The sequence below is a fragment of the Oxyura jamaicensis genome, chromosome Z (assembly GCF_011077185.1).
Source record: "Oxyura jamaicensis isolate SHBP4307 breed ruddy duck chromosome Z, BPBGC_Ojam_1.0, whole genome shotgun sequence".
Lineage (NCBI taxonomy): Eukaryota > Metazoa > Chordata > Aves > Anseriformes > Anatidae > Oxyura > Oxyura jamaicensis.
The window spans coordinates 3,120,193-3,135,512 of NC_048926.1; the positions used below are offsets into that span (position 1 = coordinate 3,120,193).

The following is a 15,320-nucleotide window of genomic DNA, read 5'->3' on the forward strand; positions in this document are numbered from 1 at the left end:
CTGCCCTTGGCAACATGGCGGGGGGGGCATGGTCCTTGCCTGGGGCTCCTGAGGGGAGGCACCCCAAAGGGGGCAGCCCTCACTGGTGGGCATGGGGTTCATGCAGCTGCTACCATCTCTGTAATGTTCTCACCCCTCAAAATGCCCTGTCCTGGGCTGAAGTGCCTGAGGGGGGGTTCTTTTGTTACAGTGTTGTAACACTGTAACAGAGTTGTGCAAAAACAAAACAAAACAAAACAAAACTCATTAATGTGTGTAAATATCTGAGGGGAGAGGATGGAGCCGGTCCCTTTTCAGTGGTGCCCAGTGACAGGATGAGAGGCGCCAGGCACAAACTAGTGGGGGGGGGGGGGGGCTGGACCAGATGGCCTTGGAGGTCTTTTCCAACCTTAATGGTTCCGTGATCCTAGGAAAGTGAAGCCCAGGAGGTTCTGGCTCAACATGAGGGGGCACCTCTGTGCTGTGAGGGGACACCGAACCAGGACAGGCTGCGCAGGGAGGCTGCGGGGCCTCCTGCTCTGGAGATAGCCCAAACCCTCCTGGGTGCCGTCCTGTGTAACATGCGCTGGGTGACCCTGCTGGGCACAGGGTTGGACCCGATGGCCTTCAGAGGTCCCTTCCCACCTCAGCCATTCTTTGATACTGTGAAATTCAGCGCCGTTCACGCACTTCACCTGCACAAGCATTTCGCTCCCAGAACAGGCCCTCTTCCCGTGGAACCGATGACACTCCTGTAGGAGTTGTGTCGGCAGCTTATCATTGATACGTAACCTTGGCCTGTGTAGCAACAAGCGTACTATAAAATAAGCATTTTTTTTTTTCTTACTGTGGGGAACTGGCAGGAATAACAAAGGTGGCGTCTCATAAAGTTCTGTGCGTGTGTCTTGTACCTTAGACATCAAGTTCATGTGGTCTTGATCGCTGATAAATCCATCTGCAAAGATAAAAGTATCATGATGGAAAATCAAACGTAGTAAGGCAAGCTCCGGTCGTGGTGCTATTTTAAGTGTTTTAAAAAGTGCATACGTGCTACGTGTTGTGCCTGTAACCACAACAGCCCAACAGAAAATCAGAAGGACGTGCAGTGATGGCAGATGGGATGGTTGTTACTGTGCAGGAAAAAAGCTTCTGTGTTGGATGTTTGCTCAGGAAGGTTCAGAAAACTTGCTTGTGGAAAAAATATACAGCACTTCCAACACACCTATAAAACAGTGGTTTCTGAAGACAACTTTTAGCCAGGTGATTTGCATGTAACCTCGCTGTTTTCCTCCCCTGTGCCTTTAGACTTCGAGGGCTGGCTTCTGTTTGAGGCCAACTCTCTTGCACCCATTTGTGTGACAGAAAAGCTGCTCAGGTGCCCCCTCAGCAAGAGGAGGAGTAACCCCCCTGGGTGCCGAGTCTCCTGGAGCCCTGAGAACTTCCAGGCCAGCAGCAGTCTGCAAAGTCCTCGCTGGCACGCAGGCAGTCAGCCGCTGCACAGCCCACAAATTAGGACACCTGAATTGTGCCGCGGGCTGGATCGCTGCAGATAAAATAACATAAAATTAACAGCATCCACTTTTTCAGAGCTTTTTCAGCTTTATAGTCAGAGCCGTGTATCATTGCTTAGTGGTATTGTATTTATTTTTACTTGAACAACACCACCGGTGTCGCTGGGACTTGCCGAAATGTGCTTGCTGAGGCCTTGAACCAGCAATACCAGACCTAATGATCCTCTTCCCAACAGTCTTAGTTGTTTAGAGAATTTTTGACGCGCACAAATAAAGGCACTTAAAAAACAAATAGCACCTGATTTCCATATATAGCGTCTTTGGGAAAATACCACCCCATCAATTATGTATTTTTTTTAAACACTGCCTTTTATTTCTCTGTCTAAAGGGGCCCATTTAATACTACGAGTAATGTTCTGAGTAATACCGGGCTTGGCACAAATGAGGCGCTTAACTGAGTTCCTTATTTTTATTATCCATTGTCTGCTAACCAGTTTTCTGTTGTTTCATTTATCTGCCTTTTCCCTGGGGAAGGAAGGATGGCAGCTCGGCGCGCGCTGAAAGCCGTCTTGGTGGATCTCAGCGGCACACTTCACGTTGAAGACTCAGCTGTGCCAGGCGCGCAGGAAGCTCTTAAAAGGCAAGCTACCTTTTTTTCGATTTCCTCTGATAGGTTGTGTTGGTGCTGCTTGCACAAAGGCATTTCCTTAAGTAAAGGGGCCTGAAGATCCTGCCTTTTTATGCTGGTATGGGTAAGCAACTGTGTGGCCAAATTCTGCTTTCATTTACACCTGTGTCAATACCAGAAGTCAGCAAAGGGCCCAGACAATGGCATGCCACCATGTACCACGTGAGCACCTGCAGCTTTCCTAAGTTGCTATCTAGGTCCTTTCTAAGTCATTTCTAGACAGAAAGAAAGACGTCAAAACCCTGAATTACCCCATTCCAGTTGCTTCAGCTCACCTGATGCCCAGTGCTTTGTTTAGCTGCAGGAACCTGCTCAGATGCCTGAGCCCTTAAACCTGTGGTGAGCTAAATTGGAATAGCAGGGAGAACATCGTGGCCTGGTGACCAAAGCATCCTTTGGAGAGGCCTCATTTTATGTGTTCTTTCAGCCAAGCATTTGCTTTATTATTTTTTAAGTTTCTTTCTGCTAGTTGGAGAAACATTTGCAGCCCATCTCTTGTAGGAATTTCATCGTGTTCATAAAAAGGACAGTTCAGTACCTCTTTTCCTTCTCATTAAAAGGGTATCTAAAGAAACGGAGACATAGTAAAATGATTTAATCAAACCCAGTCAGTAGCAAAGTAGGCTGTGCGACCCCAGGGATCTCTGTACTCTTTTTCTGAAGCTGTTTCCCTGGAGAATTAATCTTGCAAAGGATGAAGAAAAGAAGCACAGAGAGATGTGTGCTGTCATGGTGAGGAGGGAGAAGCAATAAGAATTAGCCAGGAGAGAGGAATAGGTCTGAGTTAAGCACGGGAAATTTTTACTATAGTTGTATTGACTCCTTACGTTTTTATAAAGCTAGGCTGTTGTTTGGATGGAAAGCTCAGAGGTATTAGGAAACTGCCTTACTTTTCACAGATAATTTTGTGACTATATTTATTTTTTAAAGATGTAAAATTGCAAGGAACTAAAACCTGATACATGATGGATATTCTTTCATTACTCATTCCTTCACTGGATCCTCTCTGCCTGCTGTTTTGCGCTGCAGAGAGAACTTGTGCCAGATGAGAGTCAGCATTCTCAGAAGTCCGTGTGTGTGTACATACTTTTGTGTGCTCTGTGTATTTATAGATCTATTGTAAAGTGGTGATGCTATCAAGAACAACCCAGTATCTCTCCTGGGCTCTGCTCACCTCCAAACCCTCAGGCAGCAGGCAGGACAGAGGAAATGGCTTCTGTAGAGTGAGAAGATAAACTATTTTATAAATCCACTGATTCCTCTCTGTCTCGTGCTGTGCTTCTGCTTGATTCCTACTGAGCTATGCCCAAGCAGACTCTGCGCTAGTTTTGGCAAGGGAGGGAATTAGGGAAGGGATAAGGTGCAGGGAGCATCTGGTGCCATTTGTCAGCCTCACCCAACTCTCACAGGTATGCAGAGAAGATGTCATTTCACTGCAAAGAGCAGCCAGGACTTTTTGCTTAGAGGTTCAAAACAAATACTGTCTCGTGCTCTTTCCTGTTAATCAGTGTCGTTGTCCTTCCTAAAGAGAAGCTGAAATGATCGGCCTGCAGCTTGCTTAGGGAACAAATGGATAGATTCCATTTGTAGGGTTACCTTTCAGTATTGAGGTTAAAGGAAATAAGTTTAACTTTATTAACAAACACAGGCTTTTTTTTTTTTTTCTTAATACAAGTTCATAGTTGTGAAAGGTCAGTGCATCTTCCTGCATATTAGAATAAATGAAAAAGAAGAGGCAGGTGCAAGGAAGTCTTCAGCGTTGACCAACTTCATTCTGATGTTCTTCGTGCAGTCCTGGTGCCAATATTTGTTTCTATAGCAACAGAGAAAGTGATGGTGGGGGAATAATTAAAGGAGATGCCACTGAAATTGTCACTTAAAATTATTTGGCTGTTTGGTAGTATGTAGTATCAGGGTAGGGCAATAATGTGGTTTTATGTGAGGATCTTTGTTCCTGAGGAAAGGGAGAAATGGCTGCAAAAGCTGACATAAAATCACATAAATTCTGTATGTTAACTTAGCAGCAAGCTGCTTTTATCAATTTATTTTAGTTTAGGATGCTGTTGGTCCAGAACACAGGCCTGACTTATTTATTACCTTGTTTGAATTAAAAAGCTTTTCAATCTAGTTGCAATTAATCGTAGATGTGCTTGATATTGCTGTGAGGACGGAGTTTAGAATCACCATTTTCCTCCAGCCTTTTCCAGGTAGAAGCAAAGCAGGGATGTCTTGATCTTGTTGCAGGTAGCTTTAACTCGTGCCATCTGTTTCACATTGCCCTCCATTTCGCATACAAGCTAACAGCCTTGTTTGTTTTGAGCTGTGGCACCAGTAGTTTAGCATGTACACAGTCTGTTCACCTGCAGCCTTCAGACAAACATTCCTCTTTCAGTCCCCAGAAGCCATAAGAAGTGTGTAAATATGAAGTGCTCTGTGGCAAATGTGTCTTTGCTCTCCGTCCACCAGGTTGCGCAGCGCTCCGGTAATGATTCGGTTTGTGACCAACACAACGAAGGAGTGCAAGAGAGACCTGCTGGAGAGGCTGACGAAACTGGGCTTCGACATTGCTGAAAATGAAATCTTCACATCTCTGACAGCAGCCAGAAATCTTCTGGAGCAGAAGCAGGTGCGGCCTCTCCTCCTGGTGGACGAAAAGGCCCTGCCTGACTTCACAGGTAAGGTGCTCAGAGAACATGGGAGAAGGTGCTGAACCACTGCATAAAGAAACACTGATTTTGTGGAATGACACGCGTGTATTTTGCTAGCCACAATGAAGCCTGAATCATGGACTCTCCCAAGTCATAAAGGCCCTTTCTGCTATTAAATGTAACGTTAAGCAGTTTGAAGTTGTGGCTGTGATAGCTTCTTGAGGAATAGTGGGAACAGGCAGGAATTCAGGAAGAACTTGATGCTTTTTATTAATTTCCAGTGTAGAAAGTAATATTTATCACTGGATCACTGGAGATTTATTGCACATACCAATCCTGAAGTGTTTTAAAGTAAGCATGTTACAATTTATTGGAAACCAGATTTCCCTCAGCTATTGTAGAGAGATTATGTCCATAAAGAACTAGTCCTTCCAGCAGTCCTTGTCTGTTGTTGGTCCTATGCTGCTGCAGCATGTTTTGTCTTACTGTCTTGTGGAGATCTTTCTTAGGGAATGTTCAATGTCAAAGTGATCAAAGTGTCCTGTGTGTATTGTTAGGCCAGCAGTGACACGAGTTGCTGAGAAGCTGGTGTGTGGGCACACACGGGAGGCTATTTATTTCTTAATAGATGATGATTAACTGTAAAACCTTGCATTGACCACCTAGCTCTCACTCCATGACTGTACCACCTAAATGGATGCTTTGTCACCTTGACGTCCCCCGATAGTCACCTCTAAAGACCCAGTTAGAAGCTGCTTTCCTTTCAGATGCGCCCATTTCCCTCCCACAGCAATAAGAGGAGGAAAAGGTGATCCATGGACACCTTAGGCAGGTGCCTGAAAGTAGGACAGTTAGTCCTCAACTTAACTGTTCTTCATTTCAGGAGTAGTGAAGAAATCCACCCTTCTAACATGCTCAGAGTTGGAATCAGTATGTTGGGTTGTAAGTAGTCTTTCATCTAGAGCATCAAGGCAGTGAAAATGTGGCTGGCTTGCTGCTGCTCCCTGCCCCTTGCCTTATGATCTGAAATCCTCACTGTTGTGTTAATTTAAGTAGGTTCTACTCTTGCTAGGAGCAAGACATGCATAAAATTTAACGTTTCCTGTTAAATTTTAGTGCCATGCTCTATTCAGTAATCTTGAGACAGATAGGTGTTCAAGAAAAGCCTCTGTGGGCTGTGAAAGCCATAACACCTGATAATCTGTTCCTGCTGACATTGTATCCAGAGAAACAGGTCCCCAGCAATATTCTGTGCTTGTGTTCTCAGGAAGGCTTTCTTGTGTCAGAAACAGCTGAGGCAGCAGCTGATTTCACTGAAGTTAAATCAGTTTAATCTCTATGTGTTTGGGATATTTCCATCAGATTCACAGTAGCTGATGTTAATTCTGTGTAAAATACCAAAGACAGAGATATCAGAGGAATACATTGGCGGCGTTTTCTGCATTGCTTGGATCTGGTATGGATTGTTTTGTTTCTTTTTTCTGCAAGCAGTTTGGCTCAGATTCTCTCAGTGCTGCTCTTGAAACATTTAAGTACACTGGAGAATGTTTTAAATTCCTGTTAGTAACTGCTATTGAATTATTCTTGGATAATCTCTCTGTAAAGTTGGTCACAGATGGATGAATGTAATCCATTCATGGTTAATGGACTCAGATGCTTTCGGGTGGTGTCACAAATCCCCGTGACATCTCTGCATGCAACATTTTGCTGTCTGAGCTAACTGAAGGCCATGTGGCATAAGACATCAGCCAGGAGGCTGTGATGACATACTCTGGGGATCCAGGAGCTTTAGCTGTCAAAGTAAAGGTGCAGGGGCTATGCTGTGTGAAGGCAGACCAAAAGTGTTAGCAGAAGTGCAGCTGTTAAAAGAGTAAGAGAGATTTATTTAGAGCAGGTTAAGTTTCTCCTGTAGATACTACTCTGTAGATGCTCTTCCATTGCTGGTTTAGTTCTTCACAAGCTTTTTAGGGTTATATCTAATTCCTTCAGAGGAGACACTTCTGTGTAAAACAATTGTGCTCCCCCAGAGCAGTGAGGGATGCAGGAAGTGCAGGCTGTTCTCAAGAGGACTAGCCTGCGTTACAAACAGACCTTCCCGAAGAGACAAAACTAACCTGGTGAGACAACTTCTAGGCCGTGCTGCAACACCATCTTTGCCACCATAACCAGAGTAGAACAACAGTCAGGCATTGTATCCTAAGTGACCAGAGGGAAGTGAGAGAACTGGGTGGAACTCACTAATGTTCCTGCTTTAGTGTCTTGCAAAGCCCATGAATGTACGTGGAGAGAGAGAGATACTCACAAAAAGTTGTTCAGTGAAAAAACTGGTTTGTAGTCTGCATTTCACTGCAGGCAGTGGGAGAACCGCTGCTAGACAATCACTGACCGCCCAGACACAGAGATGCGTGCTTTGTGAAGGATGGCAGTCTGTGTACATCAACACCTTTTCCACAGAGATTTTCCTCATTTCTAAAATGGATAAAACTCTTCTACAAGATGTATCTGTGTGAGAAAATGCTTGTTTTTGCTGTAAAGTGATTAATGGCACTTGTTGTACTTGCTGACTGTGTGTTGCTAAGTGTGAACAAGATTTGCTTCAGTCAGAATAACCATTGATACCATGTTTTGATTTTCCAGGGATAGCCACTGAGGACCCCAACGCAGTGGTCGTAGGACTGGCTCCTGAGCACTTCCACTACGAGATGATGAATAAAGCCTTTCGGTAAGTCAGCCTCTCCTCATGGCCTTTTGAAAGGTGCCTGTCTCGTGCTGTGTCCCCACAGTGCAAGGAAACCCTTCCATATGGGGAGAAGAGGCTGGTAGCAGCATCGCCATTACGTAGTGAGGATGGTGGTGTCTTCCCCCGTGTCTGAGAGAACCTTTGTGGATTTGGGGCCTTAACCATGAACTTCAGGCAGTCTGGCCCCAGGTTTCATAGCTTTCAGTCTGCAAACAACCTACCAAAGTGCAGCTGCAGTTGTCATCAAGGGGAAACGAGTTAGCAGCGCTTCAAGAGGAAAGTGCTGCTGTGTTCAGAGCTGACTCTTCATGGCCCGCAGCTTAGAGGGAAGGAAATGCAATTGTTTCTGAAGCATCTTGTCTTCAGGCGCGGCCGTTACAGGATGCTGGGCTACGGACCTCATCTGGTCTGTGTTATATCCAGAGCACTGTCTGCCAACTGAGTGAGTCAGGTGTCAGCTGTCAGGGACTGATCACGAGGCAGGACGCAGTGGTGCGTGCAGTGGTGCGAGGCCATGCATCGTGCTGCTGGTGTCAGTCCTGTTTGCTCTAAAGGAAGCATTAACTGGCCATGTTCTCTTCTCGCGCCGTATGTTGTGTCCATATGCCTTGTCCTTTACTACCCAGCTAATTAAGTCCCCTGGGATTTGCAGTGCTCATTGCAGAACGTTAAGGTGAACCTGATTAAATGCAGATACCTACAGTGCAGATGTCTGTATCTGAGCTGGTGACCTGGGCTCCTGAGGGAGCGGGGAGCTGCTTATCAGGCGTCATTCATTTTCCCCCTACTAGTGCTTGGAATGGTACAGATGAGCCGTGCCCTAGATGTGCCTTTTCCTTTCCATTGACAGTGGAGAGCTCAGGCTGACTAATTCCCTGTTAGGCAACTACTTGGTTGAAACCCAACATCAGGCTAGGTAACTCTAACCCAAAACCACATACATGGAGTGAGGCCCTTCTCTAGGCACCATTTGGAATGGCTGAGACTAAATTTCTGTTTTCATATATGTGGGAGTTTGATGTCACATTTACAATAATTCTCTCAGGTGAGATCTTTCCTGTAAACTGCTGAATGTAAGTGGTTGTAGTGTCGCTGTCAAATTAAATTCTTCTGTGTCCTAGAGGCATCTTCCCACCGTGAACATATCTGGCTGCTTGGAGATACACATGCCAGCTCTCTTGTTATGGAGCTTGCTTTGAAATGCATTGATCCAATAGAAATATTTTGTGATAATTAAGTGAAATGAAATATTGTCATTTCTGTATTGCCGAGAGTACCCAGGCTGCTCTGCAGACACGTGGAAAAGAACAGGCAGTTCCCAAGGAGCAAGCAGCTAACCCGAGCCAGCCTCTGCGAGCAGAGCCACATCAGAGCTCCAGAAAGGCAGTGAAGGCCCCAAGCAATATTTTATTTTCTTAAGGGCTTTTTTGTTTTGTAAATCAGGCAGAGCTGAGGAGAAAAGAAAGCTGCCTTTCTGCTCTGAAGGTAACTGCCAGTGGTTCCCTTTTGTCCCCCAGCCTGGCTGTTTCTGCTGTGCTTGTTACAGTTCTACCTGTTGTGATAAAGACTTGAGTTGTCTGCAGTACCTGAAGAAGGTGCCGTAAAATCCAGCGGGAGGCGTTTGGCAGTCACTACCTCAGCTTTTATGGATGCTTTCTGGAGGGCTTTTACTGAACCTGAGGCTGGGGAGGGGGAAGACTGCGGTAATGTTGCTGTGCTTGGTTGTACCAGGAGGATTCCTCAGCCCCAGCTGCTGCCATGCACATTTCCCTTTGCTACAGAACAGGTAGCTGCTGTGTTGCCTCAAAGTCTACCAGGCAGGCAGCAGAAATGGAAGAATCAAAGATTCTGAGGGACTAGGTCCAGAATCTGTGAAAGCAAGCTGTCTTCAACTTCTCTTTATTACGCTGTTGTCACGGCCCCATTGATCCAGGCACTGTGTGCTAATGAGACACTCCCTGCCACAAAGGTTTGACAAGGCAAAGGTTAGAGAGAGCCCTCAAGCAGGCATGAAACGAATTGGCAGGACTGACAGGGTAGTGAGGCTCAGAAGCTGATTGAGATTGGTGGAGAAACAGTGGTTTCCTAGTTATGTCTGCCCTTCCAGTTCTGTGATTCTGTGATTTTCCCACCCACTCCAGACAGTCCCATGTTCTGTGGGTTTATAATTGGTAGGCCAGCTGGCAGGCAGGAATGTGAATGTGCCCGATATCTGTGTGCCTCTTCATGTAACTTGTTGCAATTCCTCCAACATTAAGATACAAACTTTAGGTAAAATGATCCACCTTCTACTCAGGATTCACCTGAACACCCATCTGTGCTGGAAATACGTAGCTGTTTGGCTGTTAGAGGAGATAGCAGCAACCCTAAGAGCTGCTGGGCCGACTGCTTGCACTGTAGGATTCCTGCAGCAGCATCCTGAAAGCACAGCCGTGTCTGCGGTCCGGGCAAGGAGATTAAGGCTGTGGCCATCCATCTGCCAGCTACGGTCACTACCTTTGGCTAATATGCTTTAAAATATTTGCATGGGAAAATCAGATGGGTCCTAAGGTTAGGATGTTGGCCTTAGCAAAAGGTGAGGATGCTTAGAGTGATGAACCTAATTGCATTAGAGAAAGAGTATTTTTAAAAGTTATCTGTTAAAATCCTCAAGATAGTAACTCCTTTCTTTGCAGGAATTTTTTATTAGTTCTCTCTGGGCATAAGAAAGGAAGGAACTTAACTCTCCTTAAAGGAAGGAACTTAACTCTCCACATGAATGCTAGCTTTATGAAATAGCCATTATAATTTGGGTCTCTATGAAAGTTTTGTCATCAACTTAAAAGCAGGATTGTGCCTTCAGCTGTAAGTATCTTTACTATAAGTTGTGTGTTTTCTTCTTCATTCACCCTTTAGGCTGATTTTGGATGGCGCTCCTCTTATAGCTATACATAAAGCACGGTATTTCAAGAAAAAAAATGGCTTGGCTCTGGGACCTGGACCTTTTGTAACTGGGCTGGAATATGCAACAGACACCAAAGCAACAGTGGTGGGGAAGCCAGAGAAAACTTTCTTCCTAGAAGCTCTACGAGGGACCAGCTGTGCCCCGGAGGAGGCTGTCATGATTGGTGATGTACGTGGAGACCAAATACCTTGTCACCTGCCTGCTAGCGTAGTGTGTGTAGCTACCTCCCAGGTGCCGTGAACCGATCTTTCTAAAAGCTTTGTGATTAAATGAAGGGTGAAAACTGAAACATCAAAACTTGCATGAGTATAGTCCATGAGGTTAGTTCTCTCACTTCAGTTATTTCTGGAGAAGCCCTAAGCATCCTGCCTGAGGGCACGGCAAGTCTGCTGACAATTAGCTCCTGCTAATGAAGTGTCTCTGATGTCCCTTCTAAAATCACCCAGTGACTTAATAGCTCGGTTCCTGCATTGATTAGGTCTCCCTATTTGATTAGGCAACAGCACATAGCAAACCATTCCTGTGACAGTTTGCCTAATAGGTTGCTAAGGGATTTGACTCGGTGCAGCTGCTTTTAAATGGCTGGTCAGTGATGTGCAAGGCAGAGAATGTTACGAGCCAGTCGTTAACATGTCTCTGACCACAAATGATCTCCCGTTCTGCCACAGGACTGCAGGGATGATGTTGGCGGGGCGCAGGATGCAGGCATGCGTGGGATTTTGGTAAGGACAGGTAAGTACTCGATGGTGCGGTCATTTCTGGGGACAGTGTTGGATTCCCTGACCTTGTCCTGAGCACTGGCAGCCCGCGTGCCCAAAGCAGAAGGGCCTGGGTCTAGCCCCTAGGCATTTTTAGAGGTCTGCCATCCCTGCGGTTCGGTACACCAAGGATCTGCTGTGAAGGCATTATGGAGCAACTCCTTTTGGGGTGAATTCAGCAGATAAATTTCCTCTGCTGCAGCTTTACAGCCTGTCAAGCAGTAAATTGCAATTAAGTCAAGATATGCTCCAGATTATATTTAATGTTTCAACGACGGGGCTAGAGTGCAGACTCTGACCTGATCGCAGGACGTTATGAAGTGATGGGTGGGAGTGGCTGAACACATAGATGTGAATCTTTTTCAGTGACTCTAAAATCCTGGGCACTAGTCAAAGAATCCAGAGAACTGTTATTGTGACATCTTAGATTGCCAAGATTGGCCATATCAATGTAACCTCTGCTCATTCAGGAAGTTTGATGACATTCCCTAGTAATTACATGGGTAATTACCTAAAGTGGAACCTTGAGCAGCCTACAGGTATCATGAATGTTACTGATACTGTGATAGAACCACCTCTTTCTGAGGGGCTCATGCCACACAGTCCAATATGTTAAAAATGAAAGCAAGTAATCCTGCTTTTTCTCATACAAATCAGAAGGGAAGATGATAGCATTATCATTTCAAGAACTTACAGTGCTGAGTAATCAGTGAGAGAATAGCGCCAGTATAGCACAGCAGATTGAAACCAGTGCATAAGCACCTCTGTGAACCTTCAGTAAAGTTCAGTGTTTGTTCGGAGAAGACTCATGAGATGTTTGCTGTAGGAGAACAGCAGATGGGCATCCTGTGTCTAGCTGTTACTGACCCCAGAAGGCTGCTGTTTTCAAAGGGAAAATAAGGATGGCCCAAGGAGCTTGGTAAATGCACCTCTTTGTTCATTTGTTACAGGTAAATATCGACCAGGAGATGAAGACAAAATCAATCCAGCTCCTTATTTAACCTGTGAGAGTTTCCCAGAGGCAGTGGAACATATCCTAGACCATATGCTATGAGAAATGGAATATTTTGAAGAAGCGGATACTTCATAATTTCCTTTACTCTTGTGTCACAAATTAAGGTCACAGGATCAGTGCATGCATTGGATCAGAAACCTAGCCCTCAACTCCTTCCCTTTGAGTTGGGAAAGGGAAGAGCATTGGCACGTGGCCCCAGTGCAGTCAGAGCAAGGCCCTTTTCCAGTAGTAGTTTCATGAGGATGTGATTAGGGATTTTAGATGCTCGGCAGGTAAGATACCCTGCTTGGATACCCAGCACCAGAAGAGCTACAACACAGCTGCTTTCATGCATGATACAGGGAGCGTGGCAGAGAGTTCTGTTTATTTTCAGGTTTCAGGAAATGGCTGATGAAGAAAGCCCACTCGGAAAGGTGTTGAGTTCTTCTGCTGAATAAGCTAAACTGTAAAATTCACTGGAAATACTCAAGTAAGTAAACTGCGAAGACTAACAGGGCATTAGACTGTAGCAATTTCACCAAGTATGTCTCTGCTCTAATTTAAAGGCAGCAATTATCAGTTCTAGAATTGACTTTTAAGTTAAAATATTACCATTGTTAATAATAACTACTGTTAGCATCTTTCCTCTCATTAGAGCAGATCCTGTTTTTTGTTTTTCAAATTTTACATAAAATTAAAACTGTCACCATTTTACAGATGTTTTAATTAGATACTGTTATTAAAAAGAATGGTACACAAACAAAAATCTGCCATTAAATGCCTTAGAGACTGATTTTTTTAAGTTAGACTTCAGCAGGGTCCTATTAATGCTACAGTTGCAGAACTTCACCATTGTTGTTTTTTTTTTTCTTTCTAATGTTATGGGAAAAATCCTTCGCAAGCCATGGGGACAGATTCCAGTTCTTACACAGTTGGTTAGCAGAGCTGTAAAATGAGATTTAATTGTGTAGTATGCATTGCTTCTCCTATGTGCTAAACCTACCAATATGAACCAACTTCGTAATGATGGTAAATAGCTTTTCTGGTCCATTTGCAAACTGTAATAATCAAAGTCCTTTACAGTTGTTTTACAATGCTCGTGAGTCTTAAATTATTAGATTGTAATTATACAGTACTGGAGTATTAACCTTATTGAAAATATAGTTTTGTGTTAATGAGCCTTGCTCCTTATTTGTTAAGAAAAATCATTGTGATGAATGAAGGGGAAGCTCTCCTGAAATGAAAGGTGGTCTGTCTGCAGTCTCAGTTGGTGGGTAGTTACTTACCTTTAGATTTAATCTCTGTCAGAGACAGAACGTGCGGCCTGAGGGAGCTCTGCAGTACAAGTGGGAGAATACACTCCCCCCTAGGAACAAAAGCCATCTTTAGATACTGTTTGTGTTGCATGCTGTATAATGAAATCAAAGCTACTGCTGGACACCCCCTACATATGCGAACACCCACATCACCCAGGAAGAAAGCAGCACTGAGAGGCTAATGTCTCTGCCAAATGTACCATTGGTAAAAACAAACAAACAAACAAATACATGATAGCTGGAGGCCTTATCTTAGGTGCCATCATAAATTGTAACCTACTGTTCTGAATAAAATCACTCATCTAATGTTCTGCCAACAACTCTGAATCTGTGTTTGTTGCCTGGAGTACATACAGGAGGTTTTTGGCCTGTAGTCAGAGTCAGGTTAGGGAAGTGAGAAATCTCTAAGTAAAATCCTGTGAGGTATTTCCCATAAAGACTCCTGACAGTGTGAGACAATACAATGCTAGAACAAAAGGAGACTGTCACTTCTCCAGAGGTCCAGGAGCATGCTGGAGAGCATCGTGGCACTTAAAGCAGTGACACAGAAAACCATGTAGGGGGGAAGGTAAGAGGGGGACAGTGATAAGACCCAAAGGCCTGAAAAAATGACTTAGAATTTCCATTAAAAAGCTTGACAGGCAACTGACTGGTTACCTGGCCATGATTATCAGCAGAAAAGTCTCTGACTTGGGTAATACTTACTGCAGCACTGCACAGACTCGCCTTTTTTATGTGACTCACCTCACATTTCATGACTGGCTGCAAACCAGTGGGTTACCAGCAATCCAGTTTCTAGCCACATTACCCTAGATGATGCTGATTTTCTATAATGATTCCAAATTCTTCTGATCCCTTGCACTCTCCACCTTGGAAATGTCCCAGACCAACTGGAAAGTAATGTGTTTGGCACATCAAGATCATCTTTAAGGTCTCTTCCAACCCAAACCAGATGAAAACGTCAAAGTTTACCAGGCACTATTAAACTGAATTTCATTGAAAGCAATCACTTTTGCTTCATTAAAAAGGCATGCAAGCCTCTGTTGGTAGAGCTGTGCTGATTGTGACGCTTTAGTGAGTCTCAGAAAGGGAGAATTACATTAACCATCTAATTGTTCTAAGCGAGCTTTTTGCTCCAGCACAGGTACTCCAAACCTGTGAACAACTACCATGAAAAAAGACTAAAAATCAATCAAGCTTTAAGTCTTTATGTATAAAGTTAAGGCTGGTGTTTTCATTACATAGCAACTGCCATTCTGCCATTACATTAATTCTGTAAAGAATATTTTTGAACAGTTATTGAAAATGGCTAATAAAAACAAGCCTCCCTCCCCCACTGTATATTCCAAGTAAAGATTTCCACCCAACATTTCTCACAGCATTCTTTCCCCAAAACAACAGCACTTCCTTCACCATTCAGTCCTTTGGAGATGACACAGATGCCATTTTGGATAGCAAAAGTCCTTGAAGTTCTCAGTCTTTTAGGATTTTTCTCTTCAAACTGACTCAAACTCTCTCTGCCAAGCTGTGTACTTCTGGCTCAGCTTCTTTGCCGAGGGCTTGGTATGGGCAATCACATCCAGGAAGTCTGCTGTTGTGATTGTGTCCAGTCGGATCACAGGCAAGTTACTGTTACCTAGAGAAAATAGATCAAATACCATTATTACTATCAAAAGACATTCTTTTAAGTCTAAAATATGACGTACGGTATAAAAACAGCAGAATGAACCTAGTGAGATAAA

General features: G+C 44.3%; 2 protein-coding genes across 7 annotated transcripts in view; one reads left to right on the plus strand and one right to left on the minus strand.

The window, feature by feature from the left end:
- HDHD2 (haloacid dehalogenase like hydrolase domain containing 2) overlaps positions 1–13,895 on the plus strand; it is a 14,191-nt gene extending 296 nt beyond the window's left edge. The window contains exons 2-7 of one of the 2 annotated variants that reach the window (XM_035310688.1): positions 2,025–2,130; positions 4,645–4,853; positions 7,464–7,548; positions 10,462–10,678; positions 11,179–11,242; positions 12,219–13,895. In XM_035310688.1, the coding sequence (XP_035166579.1) occupies positions 2,030–2,130; positions 4,645–4,853; positions 7,464–7,548; positions 10,462–10,678; positions 11,179–11,242; positions 12,219–12,322 (780 nt within the window). In that variant the 5' untranslated portion in view covers positions 2,025–2,029 and the 3' untranslated portion in view covers positions 12,323–13,895. The remainder of the gene's footprint in view (positions 1–2,024; positions 2,131–4,644; positions 4,854–7,463; positions 7,549–10,461; positions 10,679–11,178; positions 11,243–12,218) is intronic. The other variant, XM_035310689.1, reaches the window with a different exon arrangement.
- An 875-nt stretch (positions 13,896–14,770) lies between these two features.
- KATNAL2 (katanin catalytic subunit A1 like 2) overlaps positions 14,771–15,320 on the minus strand; it is a 31,044-nt gene continuing 30,494 nt past the window's right edge. For all 5 annotated transcript variants that reach the window (XM_035310673.1, XM_035310675.1, XM_035310677.1 and 2 more), the window contains one exon: positions 14,771–15,214. In XM_035310673.1, the coding sequence (XP_035166564.1) occupies positions 15,075–15,214 (140 nt within the window). In that variant the 3' untranslated portion in view covers positions 14,771–15,074. The remainder of the gene's footprint in view (positions 15,215–15,320) is intronic.